Source organism: Myripristis murdjan, chromosome 19 (genome assembly GCF_902150065.1).
Source record: "Myripristis murdjan chromosome 19, fMyrMur1.1, whole genome shotgun sequence".
Classification (NCBI taxonomy): domain Eukaryota; kingdom Metazoa; phylum Chordata; class Actinopteri; order Holocentriformes; family Holocentridae; genus Myripristis; species Myripristis murdjan.
Window position 1 is genome coordinate 24038274 of NC_043998.1, and position 24361 is coordinate 24062634.

At 43.5% G+C, this 24361-nt stretch overlaps 1 protein-coding gene across 1 annotated transcript in view; it reads right to left on the minus strand.

Moving 5' to 3' along the window:
• The window catches only part of rab40b (RAB40B, member RAS oncogene family), a 36069-nt gene extending 14356 nt beyond the window's left edge, over positions 1 to 21713 (minus strand). The window contains exon 1 of the mRNA XM_030077921.1: positions 21345 to 21713. Within this exon, the coding sequence (XP_029933781.1) occupies positions 21345 to 21486 (142 nt within the window). The 5' untranslated portion in view covers positions 21487 to 21713. The remainder of the gene's footprint in view (positions 1 to 21344) is intronic.
• Between the last annotated feature and the right edge of the window lie 2648 nt (positions 21714 to 24361).

The window sequence follows — 24361 nt, forward strand, 5'->3', positions numbered from 1 at the left end:
ATAAATGTAAAAGTTGAACACACACACACACAGAGACACACACACACACACACACACACACACACACCTGGTTTCTATCTGCAGGAGCTGTTTTTTAGTTTTTTTAGGTGTTGCACGTCATTAACAGAAACAGACTCAGGTGTGTGTGTGTGTGTGACATCGAGAAGAAATCACCTTTCGACCGCTCGCTCGCTTTAGATTTGATATAAAACCAAATTGACCTTATTTTGAATACCGTGAATTGACATACTGCAGGTTTGACGCATGCATCAAACAGTAGTGCTATATATTTATTGGTTACAAGCCTTTTCACTCACTCACTCACTCGTTCACTCATTCACCTGCTGCGACCAAACTGAACCTGGACCTGCAGTCAAACCAACTCATCAAGTTAAGAGCCACAAGCTACAAGCCCGTCCCTCTACACGATCATTTGGCTTAAATATTTGCTTCAGAAGCCATGATACTACACAAACTGTGTCTGAATTTGATTAACTCTTCATCGGAGAAAACTTTCACACTCACTGCTGGTGGTTTTGGTTTTGGCTCTGCACCAAAAAAGCATGAAAATTTTTTTTTTTTTTTTTTTTTTTTAAATGAATGCTCTTGTACTTGTTTCAGTTCTTAATATCTGTGAATATCTGTGTGTTCGTCTTCAAATGAAACCATGAAACACGTCCAACATCACCTTTGACCTCGACCAGGGATCAGATCCTGTGTGTGCGTGTGTGTGTGTGTGTGTGTGTGTGTGTGTGTGTGTGAGTGAGGCGATGAGCTGTGAGTGCTGACGCGATGCCACACACTCATTCCTATGAGAGAAAGAAGGAAAGGAGATAAGGAAGGAAGTGAGGAGAGGACACAAAGACGGACAGAAGGTTGGCATGTGTGGATTTCAAATTTCCGTCACAGTATGTGTGTGTGTGTGTGTGTGTGTGTGTGTGTGTGTGTGTGTGTGCAGGCTGTGTCGACATGAGGAGTTAAAGCCCAAACACAGCAGAGGGAGAGAGGGAGGAGGCACCAGATGATGAAATCCACATTGGATCTCACCCAACGGCCGTGAGTCATCCACCACACACACACACACACACACACACACACATACACACAGACACACACACACCCCTAAAGTGTGACTTCAGCTAATAATCACATTCCGAGTCATTTTATTTGCCTTCACAGCGCATGTACTGACACACATATGGCTCAGATATAACACACACACACACACACACACACACACGTCTTTTCACGATTATCATAATTACAGTGCAGCATTGACCACACTGTGAAACACTGACTTCAGAGCTGAATTTCATAAAAGCTCAGCCTTTACACTTCAGTCTTTTGCAAAGCTGAACTTCTCAGCGTCACCTCTAGGGGGCGTCAGGGTGCCGGCTGCAACAGTGATATTTTAGCAGAAAATGAATAATTTTGAATAATATAGTGATATTCAATGAAAGCACAATGCAAGTGGTGCTAATTATAAATGTTATAAAAACAGTGTGTTTTTAAGTGTTAAAAATGTAATAGTTCATATTTTACTGATATTTTGAATTTGTCTCTAGATAGATAGATATATTTTTTTTGCATTTTAAGTTGCATTATTTTGTGGCATAGTTTCATTTCATTTTCTTATTTGATCTCAAAGGGACAGTGTACAGCTCAAACATATACTGTATGTCACTACTTGATGCCATATCTTGCTTTGTTTTTTGTTGATACTACAATAAATCTGTTTTTTGAAGAATAATTTGATGTACTTGCATTATTCAAGGTATTTCCTCTAGTTTTAGACCTTATTTTGAGTTTCTAGTGCTTGTAAAGCTACTTTGATGGACTGTAGTGGAAACAGAACAGTGAGCAAAGAAATTTGGTTAGAGAATTATTGCTTTTTATTGCTTTTAACAGCATTATTTAAAACATATGAACATGCTGAGGGCTCAACACTGTACAGCAAGTTTCAAAGGAGCGTAGGAGAGAAAGAGGGAGGTACAGTCGTGCCAGACAGACATTTGTTCATGTCCACTCCAGGAATTACTCTCTGAAATTTTGCTGTTTATTGTCTCCCCCACTAATGAGATTTTTGCCCCTGGTTCGGACATAAAAAAGAACGCCTGTCGGGTTCGGGTCGGGCTCGGTCACCGTGCTCCCGTCTCGAGTCGGGTTTGGACAAAAATACACGTCCCGATCTGCTCTCTAAACCAAAAACACACTGTGGAGGTGATGGTGTTATGTCGACTTTTCCATCCCTGCCCAAAAACGCCTCGCCGCCTGTTCACCCTTTAACCTCAAACCTCCAGGAAACCCCTGCCTGAACTTAACCACGGTGCAGCAGCGGCCAGCAGGGTGCAGCAGCGAGCGGCGTGCGTCTGTGCAAATCAAGTCTGCCGGCTGTGATTTGGCAAGTCCCGTTTCTACTTCGACTGCAGCGTAAAACCAGCGGTGCTTGTTGTGAAACCGCTGATAAAACAGGCAGGGCCGCTTTCCTGCAGCATGTAAAACACACCAAAGTGATCAATCACTCAGTGTGTTAGGTGTAAAAAAAAAAAAAAAAAAAAAAAAAAAAAAGGTTTAAGGGAAGTGATGAGATCTCAAAGTGATGTCTTCAAACCCCAAAACACCAAATTTATAAAGACTTGAATGGAGAAAATGAAGATAAGTGGTTTTAGTGGATGGATTTTTACTGGATTAATGATCCAAAAACTGTCAATTGATTAATTTCCTGTCAGCGTATGAACTGATTCATCGGCTAACTGATAAAAGCAGCCCTCCATGTTGTGTTTTTTGTGATTTCTGAGCTCCTGAAGTGGCGGCGGCGGCGGCGGCGTGTGGTGGATTAAGCTGCAGCCGTTTCCTCTGACAACAGATTAAGAAAGTCTCATCCAGCGCAGGAAGCTTCCAACCAAGACGGCAGCGGATTTACTGGAGAAGTTCAGACATTTGTCCCCACGCCCACCGCACACACACACACACACACACACACACACACAAAGACACACACACACACACTTGAGTCCATCACCGATGCCCAGTTATTCAAAACATCCTCTGTAGGAGCGCTTCCTGTTTCTGTGGGCGTCGACTCTGATTCACTGCTAACCGCCTCTACCGCTCTCTCTCCCTCACACACACACACACACACACACACACACACACACACACACACACACGGTTGATTAGCTGCTAATATGAGGCCGCTGTCACACTTCTCTCCTGAGGGAACAAAGGCAGCGAGCGGCTCATCTCTTTTATAACAGTAATTATCAGGAGCTGTCGGCTGGCACTGCGCGCACAGACGGCCACAAACACAGATCACAAACCCTCAAATGGATCACAATAAAACACAAAACACTGGCATGAGAGAATGTGTTTCATTAAAATACTAATATTTATAATTTAAAAGCACAAAATTACATTCAGTACAAACTGATGTGATCGTATTTTAGGCTTTTAGTGCCATCAGCATGGGCCTGACCTTTGACTGAGACCAGATGTTGGATTTCCACCTCTGGACGTCCAGCGGTTCAGTTTCCAATGGGTAGCATTTCGTGTTAGCTTAGCGTAAAGACTTGAAGTCTATGGGAGTCGTTAGCCTGGGTCTGCCAAAGTGAAAAAATAAACCTTATAAATAATCCACTGTGTGAATCAGACGGCTTCAGAGCTGCTGTAAGGTTTATTTTTTCCACTTTGACAGAGCCAGGCTAACGACTCCTATTGACTTCAAGTCTTTATGCTAAGCTAACAGGAAATGCTAGCCACAGGAACTGAAACCACTGGACGTGAAGACGGTATCGAAATGAAATTTTGCTCAAAATGTTTGACTATTCCTTTTTTCCCAACATGCATCCTGTGAAGATCCATCATACTCGGCCTCTGATTGGCTGGAATTTGTTGCCGTCGTTGGTTAGATTGGTTAGGATTAGGCACGATCAGGGTCAGAGCAGCCAATCAGAGGCTGAGTTGGGGCGGATCTTCCTAAAACGTGGGTGGAAAAAAAAAATAATGCTTGCAAAAAATGTGATCAGGCTCATTGTTGTTGTTGTTGTTGTTTATTTTTTAATCTACAGTTTAAATCTGGCGAGAAAAGCGAGTCTAATTTCAGAGTAAATGTATTTTATGTACTACAAATACACAAATACAAGCTCTTAAAGTATTTTGTACATGTTATTTCTGTCCTGTGCAGCAAAACACGAATCGCAAAACACTGAAAAATGAATTAAATCCGTGTGTTGAACACATTTAATGAGACACTACAACACCGACGCTGCTGTGGTGCTTTCAGCGATGGCTCTGCTCCTTTAGTGTCTCTCTCTCACACACACACACACACACACACACACGCGCGCGCATGTTACATAAACGCTCTCAGCGCCTCACCGTGAAGAAGTGCCTATTAAAGTGAGTTACAGTGAGACAGCGTGAGAGATCCAGAGGGAGAGCTGCTGTCATGTTACGGGTGACTGGCTTTCTTTCTTCTGGAGATAACACACACGCACACACACACACACACACACACACACACACATCGGAGTCTCTTCTGTTGCGATCAATGGAGGCTGAAAAAAAAAAAAGAAAAAGAAAGCCGTGTGGTTGTGTTTGGTGGCGTGACAGCGGCGGCCTGTTCGTCCCGTCAGCCCGACATGACGGACAGGCCGACTGTCATCTTGACCTCAGGGTGCTCTGTGTGTGTGTGTGTGTGTGTGTGCACGGCAAAACTGCTCCAAAAATAACACTTTTATGACAAATAATTAAAAAAAAAAACAAGTTCCAGTACCACTTTTCATACATGTAATTACAATTATTTGTGAAAGTACCATCACGTTGTGCGTTATTGGTGCTGATGCTGGTAAGGATGGGAAGACAAATTGACCACGATGAATTTCCCTCATCGGGATAATCATAAATTGTGATAATCGTGAATATTCTCAACATGTTAGCCCGGCTCTGCCAAAGTGAAAAAATAAATCTTACACACGCTCCACAGTGTGAATCAGACGGCTTCAGAGATGCTGTAAGGTTTATTTTTCCACTTTGACGGAGCCAGGCTAACGACTCCTATAGACTTCAAGTCTTTATGCTAAGCTAACACGAAATGCTAGCCACAGGAACTGAAACCACTGTGTGTTTTTTGTGTTTTTTGGTGCAGATACTGCCTGCTGGTAGGGATGGGAGGATAAAACCAACCACGATGAATTTCTATTACCTGGATAATCGTAAATAGGGATAATCGTGAATAATCTCATGACTTACATTGTTGTAGTGTTTGCAAAAGTCTGAATCTGTTCTTGTTGGTTTTTATCTAAGACGGATCTTCACTAAAATAAAGATGCGTGCTCTGTCTGTGATGCAATAAAAAAAATGTTCCTTAACAAGAAATAAGGTGATGTGAATCCAGTATGTGTGAAGCATATCTTGATGAATATTGAGATGATATTGTGATTCGCGTTATTTTGACCAGGATACTCATGAAGTGAAATTTCTGATTCGTCCCTATGTGACAGAGCTACTTTCCAATTCAAAGAGGAAAATAACAAGAAAAAAGTTATTTAATTCCTCAAAAAAAAAAAAAAGTGTAGCAGGACTTGATTTGTATCCTAATTCACTTTGTTGCTGTTGGTTTCTGTGCTAAAAGTTATATTTTGGGAGCTGCTCTGCTATGGAGGTGACTGGAAAAATACAAATACATACCTTTTTTTTTTTTTTTAACTTTATTTAAATTATTGGTGTGTGATTTACAATACAAAATGCCAAAATTGCCAGTAACATGCTGAATCCCACTTATGAAGCCCATTGAGGCTTTTTATGCAATTCTGCCTCACATTTCCTTGCCAAAATTATTTTTTGTCTTCATAAATTTGTGGATTAGCAACTAATGAGGATATTTCCCCAGCACTCCCCAACACTAAAGGTCAGTTTTACTTTAACACACTTAAAGGCTGCTTTTGGCCGTTTGGCTTTGAGACTCTAAACTCCGGCTTCGGCAGAAAGTGGAGGGAAATATTTTAATTCTTAAATTCAAATCAGCTGTCAGCAGATGAGCCTGAATCAGGGCCGTGAGAGCGAGCCGGCTTACGTAAGGCCTCGGCCTCCAGCTGGAACCTGGCCGTGTTTATCTGCGGCTCCGCTTCACTCTGTACATTTCAGATGTGGAGCTCACGCTGTTTTCTCAGAGCGGTATGTCCCGACCGGGCCGCTGCAAATCTGATCTGCTGCAGGAAACTCAATATTTTTCCTATAAAGAGGCGCTGAAGGAGCGGCGCTGCTGCAGGAAACTGTTTTTGTAATAAGCGCTCCAGTTTGGGAGTTGAAACGAGGTTACAACTTCCATCACATCACAGACGAGCCGAAGGGAAAAAATCTCCCCGAGAACTCCCGCCGATGTTCAGGCTACGACACGGTGAGAGGAGCTGCTGGTGACGAGGCGACGTCACGGCCAGATGTTTCCAGCTGCTCCAGTTTGACATCAGGAAAATGTTTCAGGAGGTAAACGAAAGGTTTTGGTGTCAGTCGCTCACAATCAAACAGTGAGGAGCTTCTTCTTTCTAGTTTTGCCATTTTTCACCGACATTTAACAACCATACAGGAGCAGCACATGGACCAGAATGCACTGCTGCAGCCTCCATAGATTAATAGACAGGAAATTACTCAACTGCATTCAGAATGACAGATTTCTGATAGGATCGAAGGCAGATTTTCCTTTCTAGAAGTAAAACATCTTAATAAAAACGGAGGTGATTTCCAGTGTGCAGAGAAACCCTGGCAGGGCTCGTGGCTCTGAGGCTCCACTCATGCTAATGCAATGTAATGTAATGTAATGTAATGCAATGTAATGTAATGTAATGTAATGCAGTGTAATGTAATGCAGTGTAATCTAATGTAATGTAATGCAGTGTAATCTAATGTAATGTAAGCTGCTGTGGATAAAAGCCTCCACCAAGAGACATAGCGTGTTATTCACTGCATCTATTTTTAAAAAGGGCCCATATAGGAAATCCAGTTTTTCCTCCATTTCTGTGCAGCACATACGTGCACACATATGTGCACACACATACGTGCACACACATACGTGCACACACACATACGTGAAAGATTCATGAAGGCACGGCCAAAATAGATTTTATTCAAGTGGTTCAATCTAAACATTTCCAAAGCTCCAGGCAGTTTCAGAGCGAGGCTGTTTCTTCTCAGCTGCGACTGAACGTCTTTTATAGAAATATATAAATTATTTCTCATACATGTAACTCCATGTTTCTTTTTTTAACATGGGATCCGATGGGAAGTGGCTGGCGTGGCCGCTCTGGTGGAAACAAGTTCAGCTTTTCAGAGAAACAGCCAGGTGATGTCAACCTTTTTATTATTATTATTATTATTATTAGCCAATCCTAACCCTGTTGTCATGGTTACAATGTATCAACAACCTCACCTGCCATTGTTTTTTCCATATCAGATCAAAGAAGCTCCTGCCAGTACCTTTTCTCAAAAAAAAAAAAAAACCTAATCGCAGATGAGAGTAAAAACCTCCTGATTGGCTCTCCTCACTAAAGAGCCTCTGAAATCCGTCCAATCAGGCGATTTGAAAACATTTACACTGGAAACCGTTCACCAATTTAAATTCGAGGAGCCGCTGCGACCGGCCAATCAGGGTCCAGCATTGTGACGACAACAAATAAACGTCTAACTGAGCTCCATTTATTGATACGGAACAAAAACCCGACACTTTCCGCCTCTGGATCATTTAAAAACCTGATTTCATGTTTTTATTATTTTTTTAATTCGTCAGTTTGAATGTATCTGCTTATTTGTACATTTCATTTTTACTTTGGCAGCATAAACAAGGGTCTTTCCTTCATTTTTTTTTTTTTTGTTATCACTGCTCCATTTGAAAACCATCACGTCGGACGTCGCTGTGACGCGGAGCAGGAACAGATGTGGAGACAAAACTGGATCTTTACACATGAACTGATTTGTAGGACGTCGTTTGCAGAATCCATCTCAGACTGAGAGAGAGCAGCCCGTCGCAAAACAAAGAGCAAAAAGCAAAATACTGAAAAAAAAAAAAAATAAAATGAGACTGTCGACATAATAAGCAGCCAGGAGGTCAAAGTTCACAGAGAGAGTGATGAAATATGCCTGAAATGACGGAGAAGAGAGAAGAAGAAAAGATGTGAAACTACACAAGAGCATCAGAGGGAGACATCATACTGTGTGTGTGTGTGTGTGTGTGTGTGTGTGTGTGTGTGTGTGTGTGTGATGTATAGGAGTTATTCTGAGAAAACTGCAACAGACCAGTCCAACCTACACACACGTTCATGTTCCTTCCATCACGCACACGCACACACTGACACACACACACACACACACACACACATGCATGCATGCACACACATACACATACACACACATACATGCACACACACGTTCCTCATGCTGCCTCTCGGCAAAAATAAACAGAAACGTGCACCCACAGGCGCGCATGTGTGCCTGCATCATTGACATGACATCTCTCTCTCTCTCTCTCGCTCTCTCTCTCTCAAACAACACACACACACACACACATACATACACACACACACACTACACACACACACAAAACATCTTGGGGAAGTGCTGTTACATAACAGGTTGGGACAGTGAGGCTCGCTGACAGGCATCAAAACAGACTGCAGCTACCAACTGGGGGGGTGGTGTGTGTGTGTGTGTGTGTGCGTGCGTGTGTGTGTGTGTGTGTGTGTGAGTGTGTGTGTGCAGGAAGGGGCGTGTCTTCTTAGATAAATATCAACGGAGTGGGGAAACGCTGCAGCAGGGGCCACATCAACACACTCCTCCACAGCTCAGGCTCATTAAAAGGTGAATTAGCTCTTTTTGTCAGAAATGATCAGACTCAGTGGATCTGATCTGTGTGTGTTTGTTTCATCTAAAGTGATGGGATCAATATCAGAACTTATAATATAGACAATAATCATATATAGTAATGTCCATTGTGCACTGATGCAGCCTGTGTCCTCCTCATAAATCTTCTCCATTGTCTGGTTGCTCCTTCCTGCTGCACAGGAAGTGATTTATTTTACATTTCCTGTTTGTTGGGAATAAATAGAGGAGGGAACGTGGCCGTGAGCTGCCAACAGAGAGAGAAAAGAGAAACTGAAAAACGGCGCCGAGCTCGACCCCGGTGTCTTTTCTAGTTTCTTGGTTCAGCTGAAAGTGACTGAGCAGCAAACAGCAGCTCTGAGGTCAGTGCTGCAGGTCTCTCTGCTGTCTGAAGCTCATTATCAGGACAGTGATGGTGGCCTCCATAGGGGGCGCCGGCGAGCGTCCGCTCTGCTTGTCCCACACACAGGGACGCTGCTTCACCTCAGGGAGCTCAGATGGAGTCCTGCTGTCGCCGTAGATGATCTGCTCGGGAGCTTTCACTCGGTGCACGAGCACACTGCAAAAATGCAAAATCTTACCAAGATTATTTGTCTTATTTCAAGTCAAAAATGTCTTATTACTTGTCAAAATATCTCATTACACTTAAAATAAGACATGATCACCTCAGAAGTAACTTGTTTTTAGACAATTTTCACTTGTTTCAAGTGAAAATTCACTTGAAACAAGTGAAAATTTGCTTGTTTCATTGGCAAAATTTGCCAGTGGAAAAAGTGAAAATTCACTTGAAACAAGTGAAAATTAGCTAGAAACAAGAAACAAAATTTTCCAATGAAACAAGCAAATTTTCACTTGAAACGAGACAATTGTCTAAAAACAAGTTACTTCTGAGGTGATCATGTCTTATTTTAAGTGTAATGAGATATTTTGACTAGGAATAAGACATTTTTGACTTGAAATAAGACAAATAATCTTGGTAAGATTTTGAGTTTTTGCAGTGCAGATCTGTTTCCTTCCTTCTTACCTGGAGAATCCTCCATTAGAACAGCAGCCCACCAAGGTGAGACACACCTGGCTGTTAGAGGGGACGGGAGACGGCGCTCTGATTGGTTCACTGCATGTTACACCCAAAACACAGCCAGGATTCATGAAGACACTCAGTATAAGCCTTTAGAAAACAGTAAAAGTGGACTTGGACCCTGAATGCACCTGTGTCCCGCCTCCACTGTTTGATTGACAGGTGATGCAAACTAGTTGATCAAGTGGGATTATCTCATCTCACCGGCAGATTTTTTTAAAATTATTTTCTTTGAATAAAAACAAGATGTGAACACTGAACAACAGATTCAGACACATTCCAAACCCACACAAAGGCTCTCCATTAACATCTGGCCCTTTCACGATTCTGTAACGTGAAATTAAATTGAAATTAGCTCATTTCCAATCCCAGTCTGCCCGGCTCCCTCCATGCAGACCCTTCCAGTAAAAGCCGAGCTAAATCCCACCAGTTTGTCTTCTCTTCCTCTTTCCTGACACTCAGGTTTTGAGCCGCCGTGAGTCTCTCCTCTTCTTCTTCTTCTTCTTTTTCTTTTTCTGCGTCCATCTGTTCGTCTTCCACCTCACGACCATCTGCTGCCTCCACCTTCCCTCTCTTCATGTCTCTCCAGCTGGCTCCCCTCGCTGTTCATGCTCATCCTCTCTTCCTCCTGCCAGTGGTCGCTTTCTCAGTCTTCTTGAGGTTTTTCCGCTTAGATTCGACCTACTTTTCCCTCGCTCCAATAACCGTTATTTAAAGTCGGTTTGGGAGATATAATGAGGAGCAAAGCAGGAAAAACCCAGAAATGATGCACATAAGAAACAATGAACAAGTTTTCCCAACGCAGGGAATTAAAGGACGAGGTGGAGGCAAACAACGGCATTCATGTTGTGGTATTCACCTCCGCCACCTTCATTTACAGAACGATATGCTCTGAAAATTAAGATTTTCCATGTTAAATCGATAATATCTGGAATAAGCCTGGAGACAGAGACATTATGAACTGAATCAGTGACTCACCTGGAGCCGAGGCCCCGCAGTCATTATGAATTTGCCAAAACACATAAAATATGGCACATATCAAAGCTGCAACGATTATTGTCATCATTTCAACGATGAATCTCTTTTCTATTATTTGATTCGCTATTATTTGATTTGATTGGCTAAACTAAGCGCCGGCCGGCGCTTAGTTTAGCCAAGGAGAAGGGCCCGACTTTGAATGCTGAGTTAACAAACCGAAAAATAACACAAATCCTACTCGTTCTGCCTTTAAAGACAACAGAAAACTGTGTTAAATTATATTAAAAAAAAAAAAAGTACAACAGGTAACACTTAACAATAAGAGTACAACAATTAAAGTTAGTTAATGCCGTAATGGTTAATTACCTGTTAGTTAATGATTATTATGGCATTTACTAATGTTAATAATATCTACAATAACCCTTAAATAGCATATAAATGAATACCTTAGCATGAACAGCATTAGTACAGGATTCTTAGACACATTAGTTAACGGTTAGTTAACTGTTACTTAATGTTTATTACCTGTTACTTAATGTTTATTACCTGTTACTTAATGTTTACTATCTGTTACTTCATGTTTATTACCTGTTAGTTAATGTTTACTATTTGTTACTTAATGTTTATTACCTGTTACTTAATGTTTATTACCTGTTACTTAATGTTTTCTATCTGTTACTTAATGTTTATTACCTGTTACTTAATGTTTACTATCTGTTACTTCATGTTTATTACCTGTTACTTAATGTTTACTATCTGTTACTTCATGTTTATTACCTGTTACTTCATGTTTATTACCTGTTACTTAATGTTTACTATCTGTTACTTAATGTTTATTACAGCATTATCTAACGTTCATTGTTGTACTCTTATTGTAAAGAGTTACCGGACAATTTGATTTGTGTTTGATTTTCTGTTTCCAAAAAGGCTTCAGTCTGCATTTGCACTCGTCCAACCTGTTGTTTCCTCGTGTTTTTTGAGTGTTTATATTTGAAGATGCAACACTGCCGCCTAGTTTATCTGTCGGTATTCATGTTACGCTTTAACTTATTTATTTTACCGGTACCTACTATGCACTTTAACGTGAACGGTGCTTTTATGAAATGTACTGCTGTGGTGGGCCGATGCTCACTGCTACTTGCTGTTACTGGTGTGTTTTATGTGTTTTTGTCCTTTCAAATGTGGTTTGTACGATGTCTGCTGCAAACCAAATCGCCCTTTTTGGGACAATCAATAAAGTGAAGTGAAGTGAAGTGAAGTTCATGGAGATGTGACGGTGTTTTTTTCTGCTGCAGCTCCACTTTGTGACCTGGACCGATGAGCGGGGGGTGTTTTTATTTATTTATTTAAAAAAAAAAAAAAAAAAATCTCCTGTTAAAATGACTGTGGGTTTTAGTCCAAACACTGAAGTGAAGTCTGTTGAAAAACAATAAAAAATAAAAATAAAAAAATAAAAAAATAAAACACAGTTAGCCAAGGTCACTCCACACACAGAGAGGAGTGAGTCAGCCTCTTCTGGCAACACCAGCCAGCTTCATCATCATCACCATCTTCATCATTATCCCCCACCGAGCTGTTCCCACCACACACACACACACACACACACAGACACACACACACACACACACAAAGTCACACCTACTTCTCATTTGTCGAGTAATCTCTGCAATCAAGTCCTCCAACCGGGGTTTGACTTTTGAGGTTTTCCAGAGGTTTTGGGTTTTTGCCCGAGGCCTTTTTGGCAAAAGCCCTTGGAGAGCGGAGAGGTTTTTTTTTTTTTTTTTTTTTTTCTGCGCCACAGGGAGCGATTAGTGAAACACACACGTTACACAATGCTCACCAAGACGTTATGAAAGAGCCATATGAGGACGGTGAAAGCACTTTGTAAACAAGCACTCAGGTTTTTTCTTTTTTTTCTTTTTTCTCATTTGTGAATAATTTGCCACGGCCCATAAAACTCAGAGAATAAACTGCGTGTGTGCATTCGCATTCCTGGGCGCTTGCGTCTGCGCGCCGTCCGAGCCGCAATCAAGGCTTTTCCGAGCTCGGTTTGCGGCGCGTAATAGCAGCTCGTCACCGCGTTTTGGCCGACGGCGTTCCAGCGGCGGCTCAAAGTGGCGCCGGAGTCTGCGGCCGCACCGGGGAGGGGGGAAAGGGGGGAGGGGGGACGGGACGAGCGCTCGCGGCCCCCGTCGCCCCGCGCTTGGCAGGCAGCGAGCTCACCACAGCTATGTCTCACACGGCGGGCTCCCAGCATCCCACCCGCCGGGAGGGATGACCCAGAAACGCTCCTGTTTTCCATCGGCGTCGGGCCGAGCCGAGCGCGGCGCTCACGGAGGAAACCGCACGCTGTCATCGGGGGGAGGAGGACGGGGAACGTTTTTCTGTTTCCATTCTGAGAGAGCTCGTCCGCTTCCCTCCAGTGAGTAACATTCCCCGTCCCACATCCCTCACAGGCTCTTATTTCTCCTTTTTTTTCCCCCCCATCGCTTCTTTTCTTTCTTTTCCGCGATCAACTCAGAGTCACAAGAGCTCTGACTCTGACCTGCTGCTCGCCGCTCTGCAGGCCTGCAAACACGGATTACACACATCCCTCCCGTTAATCGATGAATCATTTACAGAACAGAGTGTCAAAATAAACCCAAAGTCTGATGGAAAGCGAGCAGAATCCAAAGCGACGTCTTCGAATGTCTTCCTAAGTCTTAACCGCAGCCAAAAACACACAAAAGTACTCATTTTGTAAAGACGTGGAAGGAGAAAAGGAAGACAGTCTTGGCATTTTATTGATCTTAATGAAGCTGGAAATTGATTATTCAAATGACAGCTGAGAGACAAAGTGTTCACATCTACCAAACCGGTGCTGGGAAGGCGACAAAAAGCTGCTGCACACTGAATATCGGCTCCTTTAATAAGCATGGGGATAAATATAGTATTAATATTTATTATAATAGGAGCCGGTATTCAGTGTGCAGGTACTGTTTGACTGTTTGACTGCGTGTGATGCTGCTGATCGGAGAGCCAATATAATACAATATAACGCCATATTTCAAAACTGGGGGAGAAAAAAAGAACAAGTGCAAATGTACATCTGCAAAAGTTTCAAAATAAAGGCTCGCCCTTTTGAAATTCAGAACTTTTCCAAACGTATGTTTTCAAGTCACCATTTGCAAAGTCTCAAACCCAGAAAAACCAAATCCTGGGGAAAAAAAAAACCATTATTGTGTAATAATGTTTGCAGAGATTAGATTATTTTTCAGCCGATCAAAATGTTATACAAGTCTTTCAAGCTTCCAAACAGTGAGTGTCACCTGTTTGAAGCTCTCTCTCTTTTTTTTCTTTTCTTTTTTTTCCCCCCCAGTTTTGAAATGCGGCGTGATGTTCATCCCACACGGACGAGGCTGTGGATTTGAGCGTCGGCTAACGGATCATTTTCTCGAGGCGTCAGACGCCGTTTTTTATGTAAATTCCATTCATCATCTGAGCCTAAACCACACTTCATCACTGCACGCCATGTCATGCACACACACACACACACACACACACACACACACACACACACACACGGCAAGCGTTTGACGGACGGCGACACGCAGGAGGCGCTACACTTCCACAGCGTTTGAAATGATGACTCGGCAGATTTTGCTCACCCTGACAGGTACGTGGGACGAGCTCAGGCGGATTAAAGGATGAGAAGACGACACAAACAGCTCTCACCTGCAGGAAATTTCACCGAAACGTGCACGGCTCGTTAAAACCGAACATCAGACACACATCGGGGAGAGACATTTACGTTCCCGCTTCAGAAAACGACGCAGGAAACGGCGACGAGCGACCACAGGCGGCCTCTCCGCTTCCATCACTGATCACATGTCAGGTTTTATTTCTGGTGTGTCTGTTGAATCTACTGAGCGACGACACACTGTCCTGGCCTCTTTTCACACAAACACCAACACACGGCGTCCCGGAGCAGACGTTTGGGTAAAGTGAAAAAGAGGCGTGTTTTTTTTTTTTTTTTCTTTTTTCCGAGCGGAGAGCTGGAAGGCGGCGCGGCGCTGAGTCGTGGCGGTCGGGATGAATGATGCATGTTTTGGTTTTGTAGGTCGGGATGTTTCTCCCTCCGGTTGGATCTGACGCACGGAGGAAGCTTTCAGTGCTTTGCATAAAACAGACACTCGATTTAGAAAATGTGAACGACAGTCAGCAGCACGATGCAAAAAAAAAAAAAAAAAAAAACTCCATCTTAACGAGCCATTTCTTAAAATCGTGTTTTTCTTCAAGAACGGTAAAAATGCCACTTGTTTCCAATGCAGGCTGTCAGGAATTTTTCTGGGAGCAAATAACAAGGCAGGTCACTAGTTTACAGCTCTTGCCTATTTAACACACTGCAAAAACTCAAAATCTTACCAAGATTATTTGTCTTATTTCAAGTCAAAAATGTCTTATCTCTAGTCAAAATATCTCATTACACTTAAAATAAGACATGATCACCTCAGAAGTAACTTGTTTTTAGACAATTGTCTCTTGTTTCAAGGGAAAATTTGCTTGTTTCATTGGCAAAATTTGTTTCTTGTTTCTAGCTAATTTTCACTTATTTCAAGTGAATTTTCACTTTTTCCACTGGCAAATTTTGCCAATGAAACAAGCAAATTTTCACTTGTTTCAAGCAAATTTTCACTTGAAACAAGTGAAAATTGTCTAAAAACAATTTACTTCTGAGGTGATCATGTCTTATTTTAAGTGTAATGAGATATTTTGACTTGTAATAAGACATTTTTGACTTGAAATAAGACAAATAATCTTGGTAAGATTTTGCGTTTTTGCAGTGCATCAAGGCCCAGGGACTACAGTTGAAAATTAGCTTTGGCTCACACTGACACATGTACAGCTGTTGCAGATGTTAATTAATGTGAACTGTCCCTGTTCAAATAAAGTCTAAAATAAAATAAAATAAAATAAAATAGATCAGGAAACTAGGATCAAGAAAATGACACCTGACTCAAGAAAATTCTGGGAAAAAAAATGATTCGCTGATTGGAAAAGTGGGATTATTTTATCAAACTGACATTTTTTTTTTTTAATCTTATTTGGAAAAAAATAATAAGATTTGAACACTGAATATGAGACTAAATGACTTGATTTTTTGCACATCGACACAGCACACATGGATGAACTGTATATTTTCATAAATAAACAAACGCATTGTGTGTTTTTTCCTCTGAAATGTCAAATGAAGTCAGTTCTCGTCTTCCTCTGCAGCTTCTTCCTGCCACTTTCATGGCGTGAGCCCCAGAGAGCCTGCAGTCACACAACACTCAGCATCAAACTAAACAACTTGTTTGTGTGGAGATTTTTTTTTCTTTTTTTTTTTTTTTTTTTTTTTTGCAGAAGCTGCCAGGGGTCAAACTAACCATGTGACAGTGTGTTCATGTTTCCCTGTGGGGGGTCAGAGAGCCGGGCTGTGAGGTAACGCTGCGTTCAGGCGCCGCAGGACGCCGCGCTCGCCGCTCACTTTCTGCTCGTATCTGATCGTTTCGGACGAGCGCTCGTATCTGCTCCAGGACTTCAGCCACATCTGATATCAGCATGAACTGACAGCCATGCTGAGGAAACATGTGAGCGCCGCTAATGATGATAAAATTAAAAAAAAAAAAAAAAAAATGTGATGTCCACTTCTGTTTGTTTCAACACAAAAGTAGAGAAAAATCCCACTTAGCCCACAGTGCATTCTGTCCATGCAGGCAGTTTCTGTGTGATTTGTTGAGGTTTCCAGTCCGTCTCCCTTCGCCTCATTACATCAGAGCGGGATGAGGATTGTTTTGGAGCTCAAAAAGTCAAAAATTAAGTCTGCATATGAAAAACTCAACACCAACAATAAATTATTTCCTGATGCCGAAGGACCCTGACAAACTGTGTGAGTCTGCATCTAATGAGCATGAATTAAACATGGACAGAGAAACTTTCCTAATGTCCTTTGACAAGAAATAGTTCCCGGTCAATCTCTTTGCCCCTGAACGCTGCGGATTGTACCTTTAATCTTTGTTGTTGTTTCTGGAAAGAGCTGCTGAAGTTGAGTTTTTATTTTTTTGACGCTTTTAGCTCCAGTTCCCTGGAAACTTCACCAAATCACACAGAAACCATGTGCACTTGCAGAAGGTGGGGATTTTTTTTTTTTTTTTTTTTTTTTTTGGTATTTTGGGTGAACTGTTCCTTTAATCTCATCTGCACCAGCCCTAATCCAGACTTTATGTCTCGGCACTGAAATTATCACAGCCACCTCCAACGTGGCCGCCAGAGGGGGCGTTACATCACCTGGAACCCCTCGGCAACCCAGCGAGTGTCAGTTTGTCCTGAACGCACCCCTGCAGTGTGTGTGTGTGTGTGTGTGAGAGTGTGCGTGTGTGTGTGAGTGAGTGTGTGTGTGTGTGTGTGTGTGTGTGTGTGAGTCACGGCACAGCTGCCTCCCAGCCACAGTTTATTAATACCTCGCAGGCTTTCACAGGTTAAAGGCTGGTGAAACATAACCCTGCATGCACACACACACACATACACACACACACACACACACACACACACACACACACACACACACACAGAGTGCAGGAATGACACATTCTGGCACTAGAAACATGGGCACATGTGTTCAAATTCACTCGTTTATCATGCACAGAAGTGATAACACACAGGCACATGCACACACTCAACACACACACACACACACACACACACACACACACACACACACACACACACACACACACACACAGTGATGAATTTTCTTGCTTGTTTTTGTACATTTTTGGGTTCATTTTCCAAACAAAAATGTTTCCGTTGAGTTTTTACTAATTTCTCTCTTATTTTCCGGTGATTTGCTCATTTCCTCGTCACATTTTTCTCATGTTCCTGACAGAGAATCAGGTGAATTCGCTCCTGAAGGTTTTACAGGTTTAAAGGAGAATTGGGCCCTGATTTTTTTTTCACCTTTTGGCGCCCAAATGACTGAAAGGGACAAACATTTTCGGGAACTGGTTCATTACGGAGCTAAATGGCCTCAGCTGGCAGCGACAAAACGAGCTGCAGTGACACAGATCAGCCACTAGAGTCAAGAAAATGACACTTAATCCAAGAAAATTCTGGAAACAAGTAGGATTATCTCATCCCACTGGTGGATTTTTGACGTTTGTTTGAAGAAAAAACAAGATTTCAACACTGAAGATGAAACTAAAGTCAGATAACATTAGAAGTCAAAGTCAAGCGGAGGAAGTCGTTCTCATCGTTCAGCGTGAGTGTAAACCGGGACGGCCACATTAGTCCAATTACATCTGATCTGTGGCCAAATCGAGTTAAAGACTTTAGTCCGGCTGCAGCTGTCTGTGTCGACCCGCACGGCGTTCCTCGGGCGCTGCGCCAGCTCACACCGACTCGGGGGATTGGAACCAACAACCTTCAGGTCACAGCTCGTCTCTCTCTTCGCTCCGGAGCTGCTCCTCCGGCCGCCAGCCTCGATGTGTCTGAGAGGTGAGACACGACGCCTCGGCTCTCCATCTGTCTGTCTGTCTGTCTGTCTGTCTGTCTGTCTGTCTGTCTGTCTGTCTGTCAGCGACACCTTCACTGAGTCACGGCCGCAGCAAATATAAACCTCACGTTTCTGCTGCTCTCCTCCCAGAGCGAGCGGTGGGGTTTCAGAGCTGCCACATCACTCCTCCTCCCTTTCCTCCAGCCGCTGGTTTCCATTCGTTCCACGACGATATGAACATGAACTTTCAGAGCCTTCACACTTTCTTCACTCCAGAATAAAGTCCTCCACATGAGTTTTCCTAAAAGCAGCAGCACTGTTGGGTTTACAGGACTTCTTTTTCAAACTGAAACGCTCCCTCCTCCTCCTCCGCCAGGGAAAATAGTCCCTTAGCGGAGAAACGTTTTGCTTTCCACAGCCAATTATCAGCTGTGTGGTTTGTGAATGTTGAGGACTTTGTTCGCCGCAGAAGCAGAACATTATAAGGTGGCTATTTATTTATTCATTCATTCATTTTCCAAAGCGCTTATCCTCGAAAGGGTCACGGGGGGTGCTGGAGCCTGTCCCAGCGCTTATTGGGTGGAAAACAGGGGAAACACCCTGGACAGGTCGCCAGTCCATCACAAGGAGGCTGTTTCAACCAAAAAAATTCACATTTTGATTCTATGTGGTGAAATCTTTTTATTAGTAATCTTTTTGTCGTGATGAACAAGTCAAGCGTGTGTCAAGCAGCTCAGCGGGACACCGGTCCTTCGTGAGGTCTGACGGCGGAGACGGGAGCGAGCGATGACTCTTTTCCAAGCGGTTCCTCTTGGGGACGGAGCCAAAGTGAAGCAGCGACCGGAGGAAAAAAAAAGAAAAAAAGTGGCACTTGAACTTGAGTCGTGAGTCAAAACCGACAGACGGAAGAAATGATTTTCTAATCATTTATAGACACAAGACTAAAAGTGAGCCTGCAGAGTCACTCCTCTCTTCCAAAGCTGGCTGACAAAACCCAAGACGCTGATTTCTGGCCTGTTTGGTTTTTTGGCCGCTTGATGTGGGACGACACGATCCAAAGTGTCACGTTCGCTGTGAGCGGCTCATGAGGAGAGCGACGTCACACCAGGCATGTTCACAATGCTTTATTCAGACTCTGCAGTGTTTCCTCCGCCGATCAGCTGAGGCCCGATGGCACCAAATAACCTGAAAACATCCCAGTCCTCCTAACGAGAAACACAAGGGATCATGGGAGATGAATATTGACATCTGATAGCCAGCAGGGCCTCATGCTTGGAAAGCAGAGCATAACAAAATGAAGACCGGACCGATGCTCACATCCAGCTGTTTCCTTACAAGGAGATTAAGCGAGGCTGGAATCAGATTTTGCCGTCGCCGAAATCTCTAACCTGGCAGGATGACAGTTTCAAATCTCCATCATAACAAGCCGTTAAGCCTCCAGAGTTAACATCTTGTTTTTCTTCAAACAAAGTTTAACATCTGCCAGTGGGATAAGATATCACTTGTTTCCACAATTTTCTGCCATTTTCTTGATCTCAGTGGGCTGATCTGCCTTATTCTGCCTTGTTTCGACAGATTTATGAGAGTTCCCCTGAAACAAAGTGAAAGTGCACTGCAAACAAGTGGGATTACCTCATCCCACTGGCAGATTTCACTCCTCGGTTTTAACACCAAACATGAGACTAAATGACTTGAGATGGGAATGTGTTGCAGTGCAAAACAACTTTACAAGCCGTGGTGAACTTAAACAAACAACACAACCAAGTAAAAAAAAAAAATGCTTCCGCCCTGGTTCGAACCCAAAGAAAACAAACGGTAAGTCTGATGGAAGTGTCACCGGGACGTTTTCAGGTGGGAGCTCAGACTGAGAGGTTCCTGCGAGCCGTGCAGGTGGGGCCGACGGCTCGGGAGCGCCATCAGGCTCTTCTCAGTTTTCCCACGGCTGCTGAGACAAGCACGGGCTTGCCTCTGGAATAAACATCCACGGCCTATTACCTTATCCAGGGTACACACCTTTAACACTCTGATACAACAACTCATGTGAAGACGCGGGTTTTACTCCAACAGGCCAGACAGGGAAGTAAATGTCCCGTTAAAGAACACTATAATTATTCTATAATTTATAAGGATGGTTTGTGAATGCCACACCAAAACAAAAAGTGCCACTCTAGCTTTCTAATCTAATCTAATCTAATCTAGCCATGCCATGTGGGATACAAAGACCATAAACTACAATAAGGTCACTATAAACTCAGTATTATTCTGTACCACAGACAAACTATAGGATCCTACAGCAATATGACAGGAGTATCATTTTTCATGTTTCATGTGTGTGCACACGAGAGGAAGTAAACGAGTGAGAGAGCACAGATTACATAAAGGTCTCTGTTTTCCTTTCACTCCTCACACCTGAGATCCTGTTTCAGCTCTCCTCTAACTTCATTCCAACCTTATTACAACCTGCAGCACAGCTTCTCAAACTGGGGTCCGAGGACCTCCAGGGGCCCTCGAGTGGCTCCCAGTAAAATGAGTAACAGCAGACACGCAGAGCTGATCCTAATTTGAGAATACACAGGAATAACTACTGCAAATGTCAACACTACAGCTGGGCACCAAATCTACTTGTGGGTTTATTATAATGAGGGTCTATTCAGGGAGGCTTGGGCATGAAAACTTTTTGAGACTATAAATACGTTTTTCCTGGTTTGCTCCAGGCTTGGCGTCCAAGGCTGGAGTGTCGCTGACCGCCCTGCGCAAAAAGCTGTGCGTAAAACTGGCAGGCCGGGCGTAAAGCCAGTCCTCGCCCAGAGCAATTTGAATTTCCTTGGTTGATTTTCCATTCTCAGACGGGTTTCTCGACAAATGAACAATCATTAACCCCTCCAGTCCCTCAGTGTTCACACTCACCCATGTTGTAGCCGTACGGAGACTCGGTGGCTCCGTCCTGCAGGCTCGCCAGGATCTCCCCCTTCCCCACATCGCTGTCCCCCACCAGGAGAAACTTGAGCAGAAAGTCGTACGCCTTGGCCGGGCTGGTTCTGTGGGTCATCCTCACGGCAGGCGGTAGCTGCCGTGTCCCATCATGGGATGAGACAATGTTCACACGACAGCAAATCCCCCCTTTAGTCCCTCCTGCTCCCCTGCCCACAACCAAACCAGACGCGTAAAAGTACCCAAAATAAATCACCGGTGGCGCGGCGCAGCACTCCGCTCCGCTCCTGGCTCTACAGTCCCAGTCCGTCCATGATTCACTCTCCGAGAATAAGATGCGAGGTTTCTACGCAAACTCAACGCGGAACATGTAAATGAAACCTGATCATGAGCAACCTGATCAGCTCTGCAGCTCCAATCCAGGATGTGGAATAAAAGCCACAAGTGTCCAGGCTGCGCGCCACCCGCCGTGCGCCAGAGACGCAGATCAGAGGACGCGGTTACATGAACACACGGTCCGCTGTGCCGTCGGAGGGTCCGGACGCGCTGATCCGCAGGCTGGGCAGCGGGGACGAAGACGCACAGCCGAGGCGAACCATCCGAGAGAAACCCTTTGTCGGGCGGCTCAGTTCGTGTCCGCAGACCCGCTGTTGGACCGGGGAGGAAGCGCTCACGGATCTGTGGCCTCCTCCTTCCCTTCCCTCCCTCTGGTGGGTGCTGTGGGTTGTGGGTGGGTGAATAGGGGAGCGGGGTAGGAGTGGAAGGGTGGGTTTGTGTGTGTGTGTGTGTGTGTGTGTGTGTGTGTGTGTGTGTGTGTGTGTGTGTGTGTGTGTGTGTGTGTGTGTGTGTGTGTGTGTGTGTGTGAGTGAGGGGGGGGGTGTATCCAGCTCAGCTTCCATGTGGTTGGTTCGTCCATTGAGTTGCTAGGGCAGCCTCGTATCTGGAGTCGACGCTGGAAACGTCCGTCAAAGCGCAAGAACAGCAGCTTCACGGAGGGGCGTGGCGCACAGTTTGCGCCGAGCCAGAGTCAAGCCAGCCGGAATGACAACAGCAAGAAATTCTGGTCACTGATTTCACAATAAAAGCCCACATTGAGGCTTATCTGTAAATGCACCAAAAATGAGGCATATTGTTATTATGTAATAAAGGCCTATATACAAGATATTAGTGAGAATCGCTTCATGAATCTCTCTCTCTCTCTCTCTCTCTGTGTGTGTGTGTGTGTGTGTGTGTGTGCGTGCACTTACAAGACATGTAGGACATTTGATGTTAAGTACTTATGTATTTGTGAATGTATGTTTTCATCCTTAAAGAGATTTTTAAATACCACCTTGTCCACGTTACTTTTCAAATCCTCCATGGTTTGTTTGCAAGAGTTTTTTTTTTTCCCCAATTATGACTTTGAAGCAAAACTCAAACTCACAGAGGAAAAAATAACTGTGGTTTGTGACATTTTTTGAGTGCCAAGTGCCAAGGGGAAAAAGAACACAGTGAAGGAGGCATCTGTGGTAAATAAATCCGCTCACTGATTCTGACCAAACAATCCTTGTCTCATCCGTTCGGTGTGATTACTGAAACAGCAATGAGCACTTTGAACTAAATTAAATCTGCAAAATAAATCAATTCTATAATCTCTGCTATATTATTTATTTATGAAAAAGAGGTAAAACATTTTTATCCTTTTATTTTGAAGGAAATTTTGCTCTACATCCGGTCTTCTGGCTTTCTCTGTTTCTCTTGACCAGCGGTGTTGCGGTGAAATTACCATTTATAAGACTGATCTCCGGTCAGCTGGTAGGGACTGAGGCGTGGATGGAGGGGTTTTCAGCTGACTGCAGATCAGCTGTGACCCGGACAGGACAGCATGGCTCGGTTTGTTGTTGTTGTTGTTGTTGTTATTGTTGTTGTGTGAACCGCTGCAGCAACACCAACTGAGCATCAGACAGACAACATGTCCGCAGAGGCTGAACTGTACATGAGTTTCATGTTTCCTGTTTCCATCACAGCTACTGTTTATCCTGTTGCTGCAAGGGCTTCATCTAATCTAATCTAATCTAATAGAATATAATTTGATTTATCCCTGCAGTCATTCAGAAAGCAGCGGACAGCTGATGGTTACCAACAACCTCAAACGACTGACAAACAAACAGCGTTCTTATGGCAGTTGTAGCTGGTGGGTGATTACTAGTGATTGCTAAGGTGTCAACACGTGGTTGCTAGGTGATTACCAGTGGTTGTCAAGATGTTACTTGGTTGTTGCTAGGTGATTACTAGTAACTCTAAAGATGATACAATGCAACTAGGTGGTGACTTTACATTTACTATTAGAGCTAGAGTTGTCAAGATGTTACTGTGTGGTTGCTAGGTGATTATTAGTGGTCGTCAAGGTGTCACTACATGGTTGCCAGTTGACTACAAGTAGTTGTCAAAATGTTACAATGTTACTAGGTGGTTGCTAGGTGTTCAATAGTGGTTGTCACAATGTTACAAAGTGGTTGCTACAGTCACTATGTAGTTGCTAGGTGACAAATCATAGTTGTCAAGATGTCACAAGGTGGATGCTAGGTTGTTATAAATGTGTTACTATGTGGTTGCTAGGTGATTATAAGTGGTGGTCAAGATGTTACTAGGTGGTTGCTAGGTGACTACAAGTAGTTATCATGATGTTACAGTGTTACTAGATGGTCACTAGGTGTTTACTAGTGGTTGTCACAATGTTACTGGATGGTTGCTGGGTGGTTACCAGTGGTTGTCATGGTGTATTACATGGTTGCTAGGTGATTACTCGCAGTTATCAAGGTGTTACTCGGTGGCTGCTGGGTGATATATAGTGTTTGGTAGACTGTTAATAGATGGTTGATTGGGTGTTAACACTTGCTACATGATTTGTAATGGTTGTTATGGTTTAACTAGGGGATTGTTAAGATGTTGCTTGATGTTTTGTAAAGCTTGTTAGGGTGTTACAATGTAGCTGTTAGGGTGTTGCTAGGTGG